Source organism: Meriones unguiculatus, chromosome 19 (genome assembly GCF_030254825.1).
Source record: "Meriones unguiculatus strain TT.TT164.6M chromosome 19, Bangor_MerUng_6.1, whole genome shotgun sequence".
Lineage (NCBI taxonomy): Eukaryota > Metazoa > Chordata > Mammalia > Rodentia > Muridae > Meriones > Meriones unguiculatus.
In genome coordinates this window covers 68,023,634-68,041,512 of record NC_083366.1, presented here as the reverse complement: position 1 = coordinate 68,041,512, position 17,879 = coordinate 68,023,634, and the positions used below count along the sequence as shown (strand labels likewise).

Below are 17,879 nucleotides of genomic sequence, written 5' to 3'. Positions count from 1 at the left end.
AGCTCCTAGTGCTCAGGAGGAACGGCCATCTTGGCTCATGCTTTTAGTCCATGGTACCCATGATTCTGTTGTTCTGGGCATGGGTGGGGCAGACCATCAAGATGGGAAGGGTGTGGTGGCCGAGCTGCTCCCTAAGGTGCATTCATCTGTAGGTTTATCTGCTGGTGGAGTTAGTATTCTCACGATCAAATCAATTCTCACAAACCCATCACCTGGTGGCCGAGCATTCCTAGAGGAGCCCTAGGGGGCAGACACCACCGAAGCCCTTTGTTGGGCTCTTCTAAGCAAGCACAGTCTCATTTGATTCTTTTTGAGGATTCTCTGATGGAGTGTAATTATCCACATCTTATATAGGAGACCTGATATGCTGAACAATTGAGGATCTGGCGTTCAATGCCAGCCAGCCAGCCACTGTGAACCATTAACTCTCAGATGATTTTGGAGACACAGTGAGGAGAAAACAGGGATTGGAAACTCGTTAGTTAGGAGTCTATGAAAGCCTTGGTGTGATGGTTTGAATGAGATGTCCCCCAGGGTCTTGGACATTTGAACACTTGCTCTGCAGTTGGTGGCACTGTGTGGGTGAGTTCAGGAGGGGTGGCATGCTGGAGGGGTATGTTTCTGAGGTAGACTTTGAGCTTTTAAAGCCTGTGCCATTCCAAGTTTGTTCTCTCTGCCTCGTGCTTGCAGCTCTAGATGTGAGCTCTCAGCTGCCAGCTTTAGCCTCAGGTCTGAATAGCTCCCATGTTGTCTCCACATTTATGGACTGTAACCCTCTGAAATTGTAAGGCCAAATAAACCGTTCTTCTAGAAGTTGCCTTGGTCATGGTGTTTTATCACAGGCGGAGAAAAATAACTAGGACACGTGACAAAAGCCTAACCTAGCTCCCTAGCCATGGAGGTTGGAAGGAGGGCACCTGGTCAGGAGGCTCTGTGGTGCACACTTGAACTTTGTGGAGAAAACATTCTCAGGATGAAAGCATCCATATTCTCTGTGTTGCCACACTTTTCCCTAGTTCACCCAGAGTGTGCAGGAGGTAGAAGCACCCATAGTGCAGAGAAGCATGGGAGGATCCTCTTTGAACCCCCATTCCCAATTCCTCCTAGAGGTGTTCCCAGGACAACAGGGTCAGGAATGAAGCAGAAGACAAGAGCCAGGAGCAATCTGCTCAGGTGTGGCTTGGGAAAAGGCTTGGTGTTGTTGTATAGTTTTATTTCTGAGTTGTCAATTTCTGAAATCTGTCTATCTGTCTGTCTGTCTATCTGTGTATCCTTCCTTCCTTCCTTCCTTCCTTCCTTCCTTCCTTCCTCCCTCCCACCCTCTTTCTTTCTTTCTTTCTTTCTTTCTTTCTTTCTTTCTTTCTTTCTTTCATCTCACTAGCTTCTATACGTTTCTCCTCTCCTTCCACTTCCCTTCCTCCCTTTTTCCTTCACTGGATTGTACAGCCTTTACTGTATTTACTATATATCTGATATTGGGCAAATAGCTTTACAAATATCAACTCATTTAGCGTTGTTAATAAAAATCCAGGTTTAATATCTACCTGAAAAAAATCGAGATCCACCATTCCACATAGCAGCCTCACCCCACTGTTCAGCACTTTCTTCAGTGCCTCTGGCTGGAGTGACAGGATTGCTAATGTGTTTGTAGATGGCAGGGCAGAAGCATGGATCAATAACAGGGATACTGATCATAAATTGTTGATGTCCTTCTTCTCTATCCTCTGCCAGCGAACTTGGGTGATCCCTGCAGGAGTCTACGTCTGCCAGGGATGTGTCTGATATGTCCTTGCAAGGGAGGGATGCTGAAGAATGGGAAGTGATGAGTTATTTTGAGAACAGGACAGAGACAGTTTGATAATAGCAGTGACTGTTGTGGATTGGTCTGATGTTTGTATTTTGGTGCTAATTACTGGCCCTCAAGATCTGGTTACTGTCTGGATAAACCTATCCTTGTTGTGTAAATTGCCTAAGACATCATTCCTGATTGGTTGATTAAAGGCCTAAAACCTGGGCAGGGCAGAATGGGGTAGGTGTGACTAAGGTTCTTAGGCTTTGGGTTCAAGAGAATCACAGGAAACAGACAGAGGGGAAAAGAGGAGGATGGAGAAGAAAACACACGGGCTGGGAGGAAGGACTCCAGTGATGATGTGGAGGGAAAAAACACCAAATATAAGCAAGTATTCATAAGATTATGGATGAAAGGTAGATCGGATGAGGGTGGTTAAGGAGGATGGCATTGGATGGGGGCTGGGAGGTGGATGGTGAGGTTATTGAGACAGAATAGGTGAAACATATAATGCCCAGCCCAAGGTAAATAAGGCAATTATAAAATTTAACAGGTGTCTGTGTCTCATAAATTGTGATAGCAGGTTAAATAATACCACCAGAATAATTACAGGGCAAATAATAAACAATGTATAACCCAATACCCATGTTTATCACCAACACCAGGTGATGTTCAAGCTGAGATCTTGGGGGTAACTAAGGGAAACGGTAGATTGGAAAGGCAAGTGTGTAAAGGATGTGGCTGAAGAGTGGGTATGGGCTAGAACTGCCGGATCCTTGAGCAGGACGGAGGAACAGCATGAGATGAGCCAGGGCTGAGAGTCTGAAGGGCATTGGGAATGCCCCGTTTGGGTGACTGCAATCTAAGTGGCAATTTAAGGGGTGGTGATGCGGGTTCACTGAAGGGCCTGTACGCAGGACCGTCAAGTCCAGCTTTCAGCCTTAAAGATCTTCCTTGTAGGCAATGAACCGGGGTGTGAAGAGAGTGGAGTTGGCAGAATGTGGGGGACTCAGGAGCCAGTTCCAGTTGTGGTGGAGTTTCCAGTCTTCTCTATTCCTAGGGCCCTGACTCAGCAGAGCTCTGGGGTTGGCAGATTGAGGTCCGTACTCAGCCTCCGCCTCTGGTGGACTAGATGCTCATCCACCGTGCTGAGGGATTACTTATCAGCCCATCTCAGTTCCACGTGAAGAATGGATTTACTTCCTTCCTCTGTGGGCTGGCCACAGACTTGCTTTTGTTAGTAATGTGTTTGTCCAGAACCTTGAAATGGACATCTGCTTCTGGGGTTTTGGTTCATGCCCCGCCATTTCCACAAGACTATGTTTGGATGGACTCAAAGGTCCGAGAAGAAGTTGAGAGGTGCATGGAGGGAAGTTGTACCATCCCGTCAAAGCCTCTTGCTTACTCAAGCCTACAGACTCAGGAGCTGACCTTATGTTTTCTGTCATATGCTTTGAGTTTGTTTACACAGCATGGCTAGGACCATTAGCTGCTGTAGCCTGCCATGGCTGTGTGGCATGATAGGGCTCTGATAGGGACAGCTTCCTTAAAAGAGATCTAGGAGAAAGGCAGGACTCAGAGGTCATGAGAAGTCCAGGGTAGGTCCAAGGAGACCTGTGAGAACTTCTTTTCCCTAAAATTTCTCTACTTACTCTAGCTTCTAGGCAATAAGAGAAGCCAGAGGTGCACTGGAAAGCTGGGGAACATGGCCTCTTTGTTGGTGCTGAGAGTGGACCACACCCCTTTGGGGCACTTTGGCAATAAGAGACCTCCATACCCAGAATCCACTTGTACGTACAGATGCTGCTTGACTTGTGTGGGGATTATTTTCTAGTAACTCGGCAGAGGCCCGCTGCACTGGCTCAGTCTAACCCAGCGATACCCTACCTAAAAAGCCAGCAGGGTGCTGGCTGCCTGCCTGGTGGTCCCATGGCCGAGTAGGGGCTGCAGCCCACTGCTGCCACCCAGCATGGCTGGATGGAATTTGGTCGCCTCTGTTCAACCTGGGGCATGATGGCAGTTCCGCCTACCCCACGTGTGTCACCTTCACATCATCACAAGGAAAGAATTCTAAGTAGAGCCAGTGTAAGCCAGGGGCTGTCTGTGTCTTGTGACAAGCATGTGCCCCACCCCAAACACCGTCAGGTCACCAGCATCCTGTTGCTTAAACATAAGAAGCCAGTCCGGGAACTCAATGTCTGTGGCTAGGAAGACAGATGTGTACACCAGGTGACATGGGCCTTTGGTTAAAGATAACGAGGGAGACCTTTATGTCATAGTTGAAATTTGAAGATGTGGTGTTGAATTCATGTCCTTACAGACACTGCAACTTTAATGATAAGAAAAAAAAAAAAAGATTAGTCGGGGCTGCAGAGATGGCTCAGCGGTTAAGAGCACTACCTGCTCTTCCAGAGGTCCTGAGTTCAATTCCCAGCAACCACATGGAGGCTCACAACCATCTATAATGGGATCTGATGCCCTCTTCTGTCATGCAGGAAACTGTGCAAATAGAGCAGTTTTATACACAAGTAAATAAATCTTAAAAAAAAAAAAGATGAATCAAACACTGTGTAGCAATCTGAGGCTATCTATTCATCAAAAGTATATCATGGAAAAAGAATAGGATGGGGGTTTCCAAGTGAACTCTGGTTTTCCTTATAATATTATAGTGTTTTAGTTTATATGTCCTTTTTATTTTTAATATTTTTCACTGAAATAAAATAACACCACTTCCCACCTCTCTTCTCTTCTTCCTCTCTTTCCCTGACTCGTAAGTTAACAGCCTCCTTTTCCTTGATTATTATTACCTACATGTATATATAGATGTATGTATGTATGTACGTGTATGCACAAAAATATATAAATACAAAGTGCTGAGTCTGTTTTTGTGGTGGAGTATATATAGTTTCAAGGCTGATAACTCTACATTAGACAACCAATAAGGGAGGGCTCATCTTTGAGAGAGGCTAATTCTCCTTCTCCCAGAAGCCACTACTTTCCTGTAATTCTTTGTCTAGGAATTGAACTCTATGAAGGCTTGCTAAGGGTGGGACTCTGAAATTTTTCCCTTCTCATATGACCATCAGCATTCCTGTTAGTCCAATCTCATTTATTTAGTTATTTCTATTTTTAAGAGACTACCTCTGTAACTGCTTACGAGCTTAAAAGTAAATTCAAATTATAAATCAGAAAAGACATACTGTTGACAAGGGGGTCTGAGCTGTGACCTCACCTGTGTCATTGTGGGGAGCTGAGTGACTGTGACCTCATGGAGACAGCCACTGGAAGACTAAGCATGGGCAAGGGCTTGAAGATGTCAGTTGACAATGATGGTTAGGTTCATCTGGGATCCACTTAACCCAGAAGGCAAGTCCTTTGGGGGTCTCGTTTCTCTGGGAATTATGCCAGGCTTATGGCACACATGAGAGTTTTGGCAAAGGCTTGGGGAGTGAGCCCCTGACCCAGCAGACCAGCTTCCAAGGGCAGCAGCAGGACAGGTGGGAGAAGCCCATTGTGGCCAGTGACCTTGAGCAGGGAGATTGGGGGCTTGGTGCTGACCTCTGCAATGGCCGCCAAGTAATGAGTTACAAGTCTCTCAGGGTTGCTGACGGGGTGAAGGGAGCTTTTCCCAGCCATCCAGCAAACAACCTGAGTGGGCTGATGAGTTCTTGCTGGAGCACTTGTGATTCTGGTGGGGATGTGTGCCTGCGGCGATCATGTGCTGCTTGACTGACCTGGAGAGAACCACCCGAGCGTGGCAAGCTCCTTCTGTTCCCTATCTGTATGCTGATTAGCTGTCTCGTAAACACTGGTCCTGGGGATCGCAGCCGCTGGGTGAGTGAAAATGGGCTTCCTGGTACTCCGAAAGGTCTGCACCGCCTACCAGCTCAGCTGAGTATTCTAAACTGATTCCCTGGGCTCCGCAGCCATCCCCTAACATCTGTCATAGGCTAAGATCCAGGCTTTGGGAACCCTGGTTCTGCTGGGCCTGGAGCACCACCTATGGAATGTCATAGCATCCCACCTGGTGTGCAGACAGCACCTGCCCCCTGGTGATGTGCCTGCCAATCTCCAAGATTTAGTCCTTCTCCAATTCTTTTATAATGTTTAAATACAAGCCTGTCTCCCTGGAGGGTAGGGAGCGCATACTCTTACGTTTATTGACCCCGGCACATTGCTAGGGGTCAACAGAGAGCGGGCCCTCAGAAAGCTTTATGTGAGGAAGAGTCAGGGAGATCCGGAGTTGGGGGTCAGCCTGGGCTACAAAGTGAGTTCTCGGCCAGCCTGGGCTTTATAGCAATACCTCATTTTCCACTTCAAACAATAAAGTTTTACTCTTCACCTTGAGGAACCAGGGTTGCTCCTGCTCTCTGCCTCTGCTCCAAGGCTCCTGGTCTGGTTTCCCAAGTGAAATCTCAATGGCCTTTCTTGCTTAATGCCTTTTAAAGGCTTCTCGTTAGGATGAGTCATACAACCTCCCATACAACTTTCCCCCCACCCCCACCACTTCCCAGGCAGAGGCTAAGCCCCAGCTGTCCATTTGGGCAGCTCAAGTGCTTACCCCCACATTGCTTCAGCCAGTCTGGGTGACCCCTGCAGCTTTCCTGTCCTTCCACTTTGGTTGAATTACCCGTCTTTCCTTCTCATCCAGTTCATGCTGGTGGACTCTGAGCCTGCAGACCAGGCTCCAGCGTGGCTGGTTTTCTATCTAGTTCCCTGATGGGTATGACACACATGGCTATAATCAAGGAGATATCAGCTCCATCAAGCACTGACCAGCGTTAGCTACTGAGTCACCTTTCCATGCCTTCTGCACGGCTTTGACCTTCTCTCTTGACATATTAAATGCTGTTTGAGAAGAGGAGTTTCTGTAAGCTTCGAGTTACTAGCTTTTCTCTGGTGTTTATGAAAGCTCATCAAGGTGTATCTTCATGGTTTCTTCTGGAGGTACCAAAGTTCAGGATTCTACGACCTCCAGCCTCCTCCCTCCCAGCCCAGGGTCCCTTCCCAAGCTGATGCTCAGCTACCCAAGTGTGCCCTCCACTCCAGCCACCTTCCTCCCTTCTCTGCAGCCTTCCTCTGGGATCTGAATTTCTCTTGTCCTGGTCCCTTGCCTACACCTCAACCACTTAGTGTGGGTCTTGCTCGATGGATGGACACTTCTACCCTGAAGACGTCTAGTGTGTTGAATCTCTGCCTTTAACAAGTTTGAAAACCTCCACCACAAATATACTTGCCAAGCACCTGCTACACACTTGAAGCACCAGGTAAGCAGGAAATGGTGTGCTTTCACAAGTCAGCAACAAATGGAGACGTCAGATCATAGAGTGGATTGGATGGCAGCTCTCCAGGCATTTTACCCAGAATCTCAGCATGTCACCTTAAAGTAATTTCCTCCTCTATGGTTTTCATATTAAGAAAAAGTATAGCTACTCGAAAACTTCCTTAATTTTTTTTGTTTTGTTTTTACTCATTTTGTGTGTGTGTGTGTGTGTGTGTGTGCATATGAGAGAGAGAGAGACAGAGAGACAGAAAGGCAGCATTTTGATAGCTTTATTGGAACGTGGTAACACAGAGCATGGATTTGTAGCTCCACCTCAGCTGTTCCTCCCCCAGGCCTTACACACTCCTGTTTGTGCTGCCATGAAAAGCTCCAGAAAGTCACATTTGCAGGAATCCTCTGAAGCATCAGGCTGTCTCTGGGCACTGTGGTCTTGAGCCCTGATTGGCTGCCTCTCTGAACAGGCAGGTCCATTTGCACCAAAGATCTTGTGCCATTAGTTAGTTGGCCGTGACTTAGGAGACTCACCTGCCATAGGCCCCTGAGAAGACATCTAAATGGGTTTCTCGGGCTTTCAGAGGGAATTTGACAAAGAGACCCAATGGTTGTCTTTGGGGTCATCATACCAAATGATGCCTTGAAGTTTACTGGCAGGCTAGCTCTTAAAATATTAGTGTGTGGACCATTCTTTGCACATTCACTTCACAATTTTTCACTAAGCTTCTACTATGTATAAACACTTTTCCAGGGGTCAAACAGGCAAAGGTCAACAGAAGGAACTCATGTGTAGGGAAGGCAGATGCGGTCCAAGAATCCACAGCCAACTGCTACATTACAACCACTCCAGTGGCCTCTACAGAAAGTTCCATGATGTGTGGCAAGGGCCTGGTGTAGCATGAGTTAGAAGAGACAAGGAAGAAATTCTCAAGGAGATGGTGTTTCAGCTGAGACCTCATGGTCTCAACTTGTCCAGAAGACAAAAGAGCATTTTAGGTCATGGAAAGAACACTCTGAATGCCTTGGTTGCTAGAAATAGTAGATCTAAATAAAAACAATAAGACAAACAGGGGCGGAAGTGAGAGAAGGCTGGGGCATAGGGAGAAGCTGAGGGGACATGGAAGCCGACAAGGCCAAGTCAGCAGGACAGCCTGAAGAGTGGTCTGTCCTGTATGTGACATGGTAGGGCATGCATTTCCACAGCCCACCAAGGCTGTCCTGTGGAGAGCTGACTGGAGGAAGTGGAGCGGGGCGGGGGCGGGGTAGTGCGGGAAAGCCATCTGTGTAGTTCTTCCAGTGTCTTGATGGAGACTACAGCAACAGGTTCAGCTGAAAGGGAAAGGTGAAGGTTACCAGTTGGACGGTGGATATGCCTGGGGGCTAAGACTCTAGCGTTCTGCCATGAAAAATCAAGGTAAAAGGAGGGGTTGAGACTGACCTTGGCTTTTGAAGCCCAGAATGTGTCCTTTGCTTGAGAAGGGGGTCTTTAGGGAACCAGGTGAGAGTGTAGTTGTGGCCATGTTAAAGATAAAACATCCAGGTGGAGGTGAACCATGGCCTGATACCTTGCCTACAGCTGTAAATCAGTAAATAATCTTATGTCTTGTGAATAAGATCATGAATGTAGATGAGGTCCCAAAGGGAGAGCCAGAATGAGAAGTCTCAGCACTGAGCCCCAGGGAATGGTCACATCTAATGGCTGTGTGGAGGACAAGTCACAAAGAGGGCCGAAAACGAGGCATGGTTGGGGGCAGGAGAGGGTTGAAGTTAAGGAAGGGCAACACCATTGAGAAGACCTGGGGGAGAGAAGCGTAGACACCCTCATCTCTCTGGAGCTGTCACTAACTCCATCTCATTGAGTTTCTTCCACAGTTCTCTAACTGCAGAAAGGGAGCTTACCCATGTATACAGAGGAGTAAAGAGCTGCCCAGAGGGGCCAGGCAATGTGCCCCGGTCATGTCAGCAGATGAGAGGATCACTGGGTCCACCCACACATTTGCAACCTTTGCATTTTCCCAACATTCACCTGTCCTTGCCTGGGGCTCAATAAACACACGTTGTCCCCACAAGCCCACTGCACGCCTCTTCTTGTTGATAGCAAGCACCGTCAGTGGCTGAATCTCAGTGTGGAGGGCTAAGGCTCGCTAGAGGAGGGTTAGCTGAGTTGAGGAAATATCTTGACTTCTCTTCTGAGTGGCAGTGTACTGTAGCATGGACATAAGCTTGGGTTTTCACCCATCCATCATCAATCCATGACCCACCCATAACCCACCATCCATCCATCCATCCATCCATCCATCCATCCATCCATCCCCCATCCATAACCCATCTACCCATTCATAACCCATCCATCTACCCATCTATAACCCATCCATCCATCCATCCATCCATCCATCCATCCATCCATTTTCTCACACATCCACCCATTCACCAGGTACTTTCTCAGTACCTCTATCCCAGGCATGTTTTCTAGCTGAGTGGCCTGAGGCACATCCCTGACTCTCAGTTTCCATCTCTGAAAAGTCTGGATAGTGATGTCTATCCTAAGCATACATGTATAAATTATGACCCCATGTCGGCAAAGTACCTGGCACCTCATTTGGTGTGCATGGAGGGCGATTGCTCTGCTCTTCCTTCTTCCCCATCCCCTTCTCTTCTTTTCTGCTCATCCTGAGGCCCCACGAGGGAACGAGGCCAGTGCTTTATAGTAACTGCCCTTGCCCCGCTTGACAGGTGTGCGTGTTTTCTACAGAAGCACACACATGCACACCTGTGTATCCATTTCTGTCCTGCTGCCTTTGCTCATGACTCCTAGGGCCAGCACCAACATCAGCTTTGAACCCAAGGAATTCAGCCTAAGTGAGCCTAAGCACCTGTCTGGAGTCTGCTCATAGGGAAGCTTGTCTGGGTGTTGTGTGAGCTCCCAGGCTTAGGCTGAAGTTTGTCCTCGGTGGTTCATAGGGCTTGGTCTACAGAAAGGAGATCCAAGTGGTAAGGCCAGTATCTTGGTATCCTGGGCAGTATCTAGACAGCCTCACAGGGCAACGCTCCCATTCCTTCTTGTGATGATGTCCTTTCTGTCTCCTCAGACAGTGGCTCCCCTGATTGCTCCTCTGAGGGGCTTTCTAGGTGTTGCTTGAGGAAGCGAAGCCCCCACAGACTCTTGCAGCAGCTTAGGAGGTTATTGGAGCAAGTGGTGCAGGGCAGCATTGTTTTCCTGTAGAGACACAAGCACAGGTCAGAGCTGGGGTGGTGTCATGGCTAATCTTGGTTGCCAACTTGACATACATGGAAAGCGGGACCCTCAGCTGGGAAATTGCCTCGGTCAGATTGGGCTCTCTGTGGGGAGTTTTCTTGCTAATTGGTGTAAGAGGATACACCCACTGTGGGTGTTACCATTCCTAGGCAGGAGGGCATGGGCTTTGTGAGGAAGCTACCTGAGCAAGCCAGAGGGAGCAAGCCAGAGGGAGCAAGCCAATAAGCAGCTGTCCTGTTTCTGCTCAGGCTTCTGTCTTGAGTTCCTGCTTTGGCTCTCTGCCACGAGAGACTGTAACCTAGAAGCTGAAAGGAACCCTATTTTCCCCAAGTCACTTTTGGCTGTGGAGGTTTTTGTTGCTGTTGCTTGTTTATTTGTTTGTTTTCTCACAGCAACAGAAGGCAGGCTGGAACAGGTGGTCACTGAGTCAAGTCCATGAGGCCAGGGATGAGTCTTTCTGCTGTGCTTCGCTAAGCCGAGACTGCCAAGAGGTGCTGCGAGATGAGCTGCGGGATCCCGCTCCCTGCCTAGAACAGTGAAAGTGCAGCAGCGAGGAGGAGCAAGGACGCTCCGAGGAGGAGCATCCAGGAGCCTTGCCTCCAGATCCCAGCTCTGGTTCTGCTTAAGCTGTGTTGGTGTGGTCAGTTCGGGTCCTTCGAATCTCACAGCTATATACTCCAACTCTGGTAAGAACCCAGGGTTGTAAAATACACCTGAATGAACGCCTCATACAGCAGGGGTTCCAGGTAGTGTGTTATGCTTGTGTCGTTTTTAAATCCAGCACTGCAAGAATTTAAAAATGACACAAGCATAACAAGTGCTGGAGAGGGAGCCCAGAGCCCTCATGCATGTCTTACATGAGCTGGGGAAGCTTAGGTAGACACCAAAGTTTTGCGCCATCCAGTGGGGCAACCAAGCTCACTGCTCCTTCTTCCATGCCGGGGAGAGGGGAGAACCCTGGACTTCCCCGCACACTTCTGACTGTCACACAGCAGCCGTGGCTGTGGATGCCTGATTTTGAACAAAGACTCAGCTGACTCCCAGCCCCCTGTGCGTGGCACACACGCTGGCTGTGCCACTGCTGGGAACTCCAAGGTGCCCCCAGCCTTCTCTCCTAACACAGTGGACCTTCATCTGGACTTCAAGGTCACGCCTGTGGCTCCTTAGAGGCTCCTGCTCCCACGTGAGCATATTTGGCCAAGCTAGCAGGGAGGAGTCTGTCCTTGGGCGAACGTTCCCCTGGTTCTGGCAAAGCACCTCTTGCTGAAGCTGCTGCAGAGAAGCCACTTCGAGCTGAGGCTAAGGAGCTTTTCCCTCTAAGAGTCTAGTACTTCATCACCTGAGGTAACACAGCCTGGGAAACATTACGTGTTCATAGTAAACTGTCAGAACATAGAAACAACAAAAAGACACAAACAACTCACACAACCCTCCTATTCCAACCAGTCTCCCCAGTGCACAGTCTTTAGATATTTTTGAATGAAATACGTTAATCATCCAGACATTTTTCTTAAAGTACGTATAGATGATTTAAAGAAATATTTAAGTTAGGAAATTGAACTTCACTAGTAGCTGATGGTCTTTAGCAAATGTTTCTATTTTTTTCTGCCTACATTTTTTTTATGAACATTTTATGACTGTTCTTCTCAGAGGCTGACTTTTTATTCTTGCCATATTTCCCTGAGACAGGTCTCTCACAAAACTTGAAGTAGAGCCTTTTAGGTAGCCTCTCTGGCTGGCAAGCTTTGGAGCTCCACTTGTCTCCACCCCTCAAGGCTGGGGTTCTAAGCACATGTGACCATGCCTGGCTTTTCAAGGTGGGCTCTGGGGATTTGAACTCAGGTCCTCATGCTTGTGCACCAAGCGTTCTTACCCACTGAGCCAGCCCCTCAGCCCTGTTTCTTTAATTTTAATAGTTTATCTATTTTCCCCTTCTGGGCTCATTTATGGAAGTCCTCTTACAGGCCAAGTCATCAAAGTATCTCATTTTTTTTTTCTTCTACAAGTTTATATGTTGTCCTTGATATTGGAATTGGCTCTTGGGTGTCACATGACATCCAATCTTATTTCCCCATTTTCCTTCCTTAACCCTCCGCTTCCCGTTTTTAACCTGCAAACAATTTTCCTACCTGTCTGTGGTGCTGACTGACTTCCCCCGGTTTGGCCCTCGCTTCGATTCCTGTGGACATGGACTTGACTCCAAACGTTATAACCGTTCTTTCTTTCAGCAAGATCTATGAAGACATCCTCCTTCTTCCTGTCATTTACCTGCTCATTTTGACAAATTCTGCCAGAATTTTCGAAAGAACTACCTTTGGGTTTGTTGCCCTTCTTTTGTGCAGGCCTTTGCCTTTTCACCGCTGATGTCCACTCTGCTGCTGTTTTCTCTACTGTGCGTGAGTGCAGCGTGTTGGTCTCTGTAACTTTCTAAATTGGACTTTCAGTTCTTAAATTTCAAATCAATTTTTTTTTTTATGTTCTAAGCACTTACATCTGCATTTCCCTTTGAGGAACATTGTATGTTTTGTGGTCATGTTCTCAAATGTATCTCCTAACAGCTTAAAGATTTTTTTTTTCTCCCACCATCTACTACAAATGTGAATGCTATGCCTTAAAGATGGAGCTGGTTTCCGCCTTCCACCTTCCCGATGGTGAGTGCTCTCTGTCACGAACAACTCCACATTTGGCTAAGGCCGAGGATCTGGCTTGCTTCCATGTATGTGGACCTATCTGCATTGCCCCCGTGGCATGCCTGGGTTGGCTACCCAGAGGCTATTTAAGCTGTGGGCTGGCTTTCCCCGGGGTCCGAGGATTGTTCAATGTTCCTGAATAAACTGCATTGAAAAAAAAAAATGTGTTTGCAAGTTTGTGAAGGTTTCTTTTGTTGTTTAACTTTGTTGTAGTTAGAGGACCCTATGAGCAGAGTTTTTGTACAAACTCAACTCTGTTTGTTTGAGACAGAATCTTGATATGTAGCCCTGGCTAGCCTGGAGTTTGCTATGTAGCCGTGGCTGGCCTAGAACTCACAGAGATCTGCCTACTTTTGCCTGTGGGACTAAAAGCATGTGCAACCACACACAGTTCTAGTCAATTCTTAGTTCCTCATGGTTTGAGAGGAATGTGTCCTGCCTTTCTTGGGAAGAATCATTTATCAGTTAATTGCACTTTGAACCATTGAAAGTGTTACCCTTATACCTGATTTTCAAATATTGGTAATATATTCTACATTTTATATTATAATGAGTTGTTATCTGTATTTCTGTCAACTTTACATGTTTTTTTTAAGCTAGGTCATTCAGCACATATACATTAAAATTATCTTTCTGAGAGATTAACTCTATCAAAATACAATGGTCATATTTATCCTTAATAAGACCATTCACTCAGAGTTTATTTTATATGATATTAGAGCCAGCTAGATTCCTTTTCCTCAGTATTAGTATATGGTATCTATTACATATGTTCTTCCTTTACTGTTAATATGTTTGTTTCATATATATTAAATCTGTTTATTATAAAAGGATTTGTTTTAAAAACTCAAATCTGACCATCTTTCCTCCCTCCTTCCTTCTCTTTTCTCCATTTAAAAACTTACTTATTATTGTTGGTGTTACTGGTTGTGTGCTTGATGTGTGGGGTGTGCAGATGCCACGGCATGCTGGGAGTGGTCAGAGGACAGCCTCGTGCAGGTACATGCTGGGAGCGGTCAGAGGACAGCCTCGTGCGGGCAGTTCTCTCCTGCCACCTTTGCATGGCTTCTGGGGATTGCACAGCTCAGTCAAGCCATCTCTCATGCACTTCTTTTGAGACCGTGTCTCACCCTGTAGCCCGGGTGGGCTTTGAACCCATGCTCCTCTGTCTTAAGTCCCCAAGGCTGGGACTCTAGGTGTGTGTTGCCATGCCTAATTGGTCCATTTATTCCATTGGCCAGTCAGAGTATTGATATTTATCTGTTTCTTTCATCTTGCCTTATGTTTCACATTTGTTCTCCCCAGGTGTCCCCCATATTTCCTTGCTTTCTTCTCAGCTGCCCTTTTCTCCAGCCCCTGAATCGAATGGATTTCTACCTCCCATTATAAGTGAGGCTAGTCAAAGCATTTTGACATGCATAGGTAACTGTTAGAAGCCTGGTGGCCTACGCCATCATCCCTACCAACTGCGATGGGATTCCCACAATGTGCAGACCCCGTCCTCTGTAGACACTAGAAGGCTTTACATCCCTCACCCCCTTTCACAGCCTGGTAACCCATTTCTGCCTTGAGCCCCTTGGAGCACAAGGATGTTAACTGGGCTGTAACAGGGAGGAATGTGTGACCCTGTGATGCCCCACCATGGCCACCTTCCTCCTAGAAACAGCACTTTAACCTTTCTTTGAGATCTCACCCTTCCCATGTGGGAGAGGGGAAGCCAACCTTCCGCACTTTGCTCTGGCTTCCTCACTGGGTTCATGACAATTGGTTTCAAGGTAGAACCAAGACCTAACTCAGCCAAAGCATCTTAATCCCGAAGCTTTTTGCTGGAGCAGTAGGGCCAGAGCGGCTTTTCTATTGGGTCTGAAAAGACAGTAGGACAGGTGCTCCAGCCCACTGCAGGTCGTGTGGGGAGAAAGGTGAGAATGAAGCCTGCTGGCAGCGAGAAGCTGAGAGCTGACAGAGCTAATTCCTGCTGCCCTTCAGCCTTGGTTCTAGTCACCCTCAAACTACCCTTGACCTCACAGCTCTGTGAGTCAGTTACTGCCACCATCATCTTTCTTCGATGTATTTCTGCCACTGGCCAGAGGAGGAATATTCGCAAATGCGTGCTAATTGAATCCTTTGCTCTGAAGGCGTTAGGATACTTTCAGCCACCAGGGGTCAGTGCCTAGCACATCTCATGTTCCCTCATGAGATGCCTCCCTCATATCCTCTCCAGACCTCAGGCTCTCCTCTGTGATAATAGTAATTACATCCCAGGACATGAACACCTGGGGCCTCTCCCATTGCTCCCTGCTGCCTGCAGGACAGATGGCCAGACAGAACCATGGCTGTTCTTTTTGTGTCTGTAACCCTGGATATGTTGTTCCAGACAATCGACAGAGCCCTTCATTCCTTCTCCTTCATTTCTTCGTGGTCTAGGGGCTGGAACCAGGGCTCCACACATGCTAGGTTAGAGCTCCACCACAGAGCATGTTCCCGCCCTTCATGTTTTCCCTTGATAACAATTTCTACGGTTTCAAGGCTGCTCAGTTATTACCGCCTTGGCTGTCTGTCTCTGAGCTCTCTCAGAATCACTGCCTCCTTAATGTTTCTTGGCTTGTTTTCCCTGAGCTGGCTGCTAGAGTGCATCCCTGTAACCCAGACTAAACTAAGAGTATTCCAATGGAAGAGCATCAGAAAGACTGAGGGAGTCTGAGGGGTCACCGTGAGAAGGCTTACAGAGTAAACTAACCTGGGCCATGGGGGCCCACAGAGACTGAAACACCAACCAAAGAGCGTGCGTGGGCTCATCTCCTGCATGTCCATACCAGTCTCTTTGTTTTGAGATCCTAATTTGTTCACCAGTGTCTCCGTGGCTTCAGCCTTGAAGTTAGGACCAGGGGTTTTCATCCACATGGCTTCCTCAGAGACTCTTCCTCCTTCCCCTGTCCCTGCTGCCAACTTTATAGGCCAGAGGTCTTTCTTCCTCTTTGGTCTTTATCCTCTGCTCTGGTCAGCTGGTCACATGACACTTTGAGGACCCTACTGCTGATATGGCTTTGAGGAAGTGATACCTTCCTAGCAATTGGGAGGCCCACAGAGCCTGTCCTGAAGACAAGGAAAGCAGAACAAAAGGCCTAAAACATCCCTTCCCTCTGACCTGGAACTTCTAGAAACTTAGTTTCTAGGACAAGTCTGAAAGAAATCTTCTCTGTTCAAGGACATTCATTATGGATTGCTTACAACAGCAGACAGATAGGAGGCAACACACTGGTTCCTGACAGTGCCCAGAAAAGCTTAGCAGCTGGCCAGCTATGATCCAGGCCAGACCTTCCATTGTGCTGGCCCAGAAATGCCAAAGAACGGGTCTAGAGGGGCTCAGACAGCCTGAGGAACTTACCCCGGAGGCTGGAGGTGGGCGAGTCCTGTAGTGACCGCCTTCAGCGTCCAAAGCCACCGGGTCTCACTCGGAAGTGACAGACGTGTCTGACCCTGGGAACTTAAGGTTTTCCTTCATCTGTGAAATCCTGGTCTGTCTGCTCCCTGTTGCGGAACGAGAGGAAGACTCTTAGCCCAGGGAACAGCCAGGCTCCAAGCATGCGCTGACGGTCCTTTCCCTGCACCAGAGTGGGGGGTGCTGACACAGTTGCCCCACTTCTCAGACAGAGGCAGTTTTAGAGAGAGGCAGTAATGCTCAGGTCAGCCAGCTGCCCCTTGGGAGGGTGCTGTCTCGGATGGCCAACTTCAGAGGGACTGGGAGTGAGCTCACAAAAGCGAAACTGGATGAATCAAAGATTTGATGAATCAGAGCAAGCATCATCACCTCCGGGGGTGGGGAGAGAAGGGGGAAGGAAGAAAGAGAAAGAGGGGAGGTCAAGACTTCTTAGAGGCCAGCCCTCACAGGGAAAGATGAAGAGGGCAGAGCACAAAGCTCTCATCATGTGTGCACCTTTGTGTGGATAGGAGTCGTAGGAGTGAGAAAGAGGATTCCCTGTGACTTTTGGTTGTGGATTCTATTTGAACAAAAATTAATATTCCCGCCAAGAGGGGAAAAGGGGACTCAGGAGGTCATAAGGCTTACGAGGAACTCACTTCATTCCCAAGCTTATACAAAAGGAAACAATCACTTTGGAGAAGGAAACCCTTGGGCGATGCAGCTGCTTGCAAGTTGTGTAGGGAGCTGCAGTGGTTAGCGTCACCCGAGAGATGTCACTCAAGCTGGGGTAGGGTTTTCAGGGATGCTCATGCTCATGTGACCCCAGTAATCCAACAGCTTACCTGGCTGGACCTGGCTGGATCTGGCTGGACCTGGCTGGACCTGGCTGGATCTGGCTGGATCTGGCTGGATCTGGGTGGACCTGCCTGGAGCTGGGTGGACCTGGCTGGACTGGCTGGAGCTGGGTGGACCTGTCTCTTGGCTTGCTTTTGCCCTTTCTGTCTGGGATGAACTGAGAGCAATACAGCTGGGACTTCCCTGTTACCTATCTTGGATGCCAGTCAGCGGGTGTGACAGCATGTGGTAGTCCTCCAACACAAGGCAGAGTTTCACGTGGGCTGTGATGCAGTTTGCTCTGTGCCCTGCAGCGTTAGCATGGGTCGCATACACGACAAGAAGCCCCACTGACAGCCATGTGGCAATACCTGCCCTTCTTCAGCACTTGGTACAAGCCCCAGCCACTTCTTATGTCTGGTCCTCCCAGTCAGCGGAGTCTCCGACGTAGACGCCCTGCTACGCCATCCCATCCTGACCCCCAACACTGCTGTGAACAGCTCTGTGTTACAGAAATACCAGTATCACCCCAAAGTATCACCCTGGGGCTCACTGCTGGGGCACGACCAGAGGTCTCAGGGTCATGGCCAGCCGACACTGCTACAGAAAAG

The 17,879-nt window shown here is 48.1% G+C and overlaps 1 protein-coding gene across 9 annotated transcripts in view; it reads right to left on the bottom strand.

Annotated features, from left to right (window-relative positions):
• Positions 1-7,326: 7,326 nt before the first annotated feature.
• Hrh2 (histamine receptor H2) overlaps positions 7,327-17,879 on the bottom strand; it is a 43,130-nt gene continuing 32,577 nt past the window's right edge. For 2 of the 9 annotated variants that reach the window (XM_060373084.1, XM_021646438.2), the window contains exon 3: positions 7,327-10,284. In XM_060373084.1, coding sequence (XP_060229067.1) covers positions 10,092-10,284 — 193 coding nt within the window. In that variant the 3' untranslated portion in view covers positions 7,327-10,091. Of the gene's footprint in view, positions 10,285-16,398; positions 16,542-17,879 lie in introns of all 9 variants that reach the window. The other 7 variants (XR_009587773.1, XR_009587774.1, XR_002476748.2 and 4 more) reach the window with 7 other exon arrangements.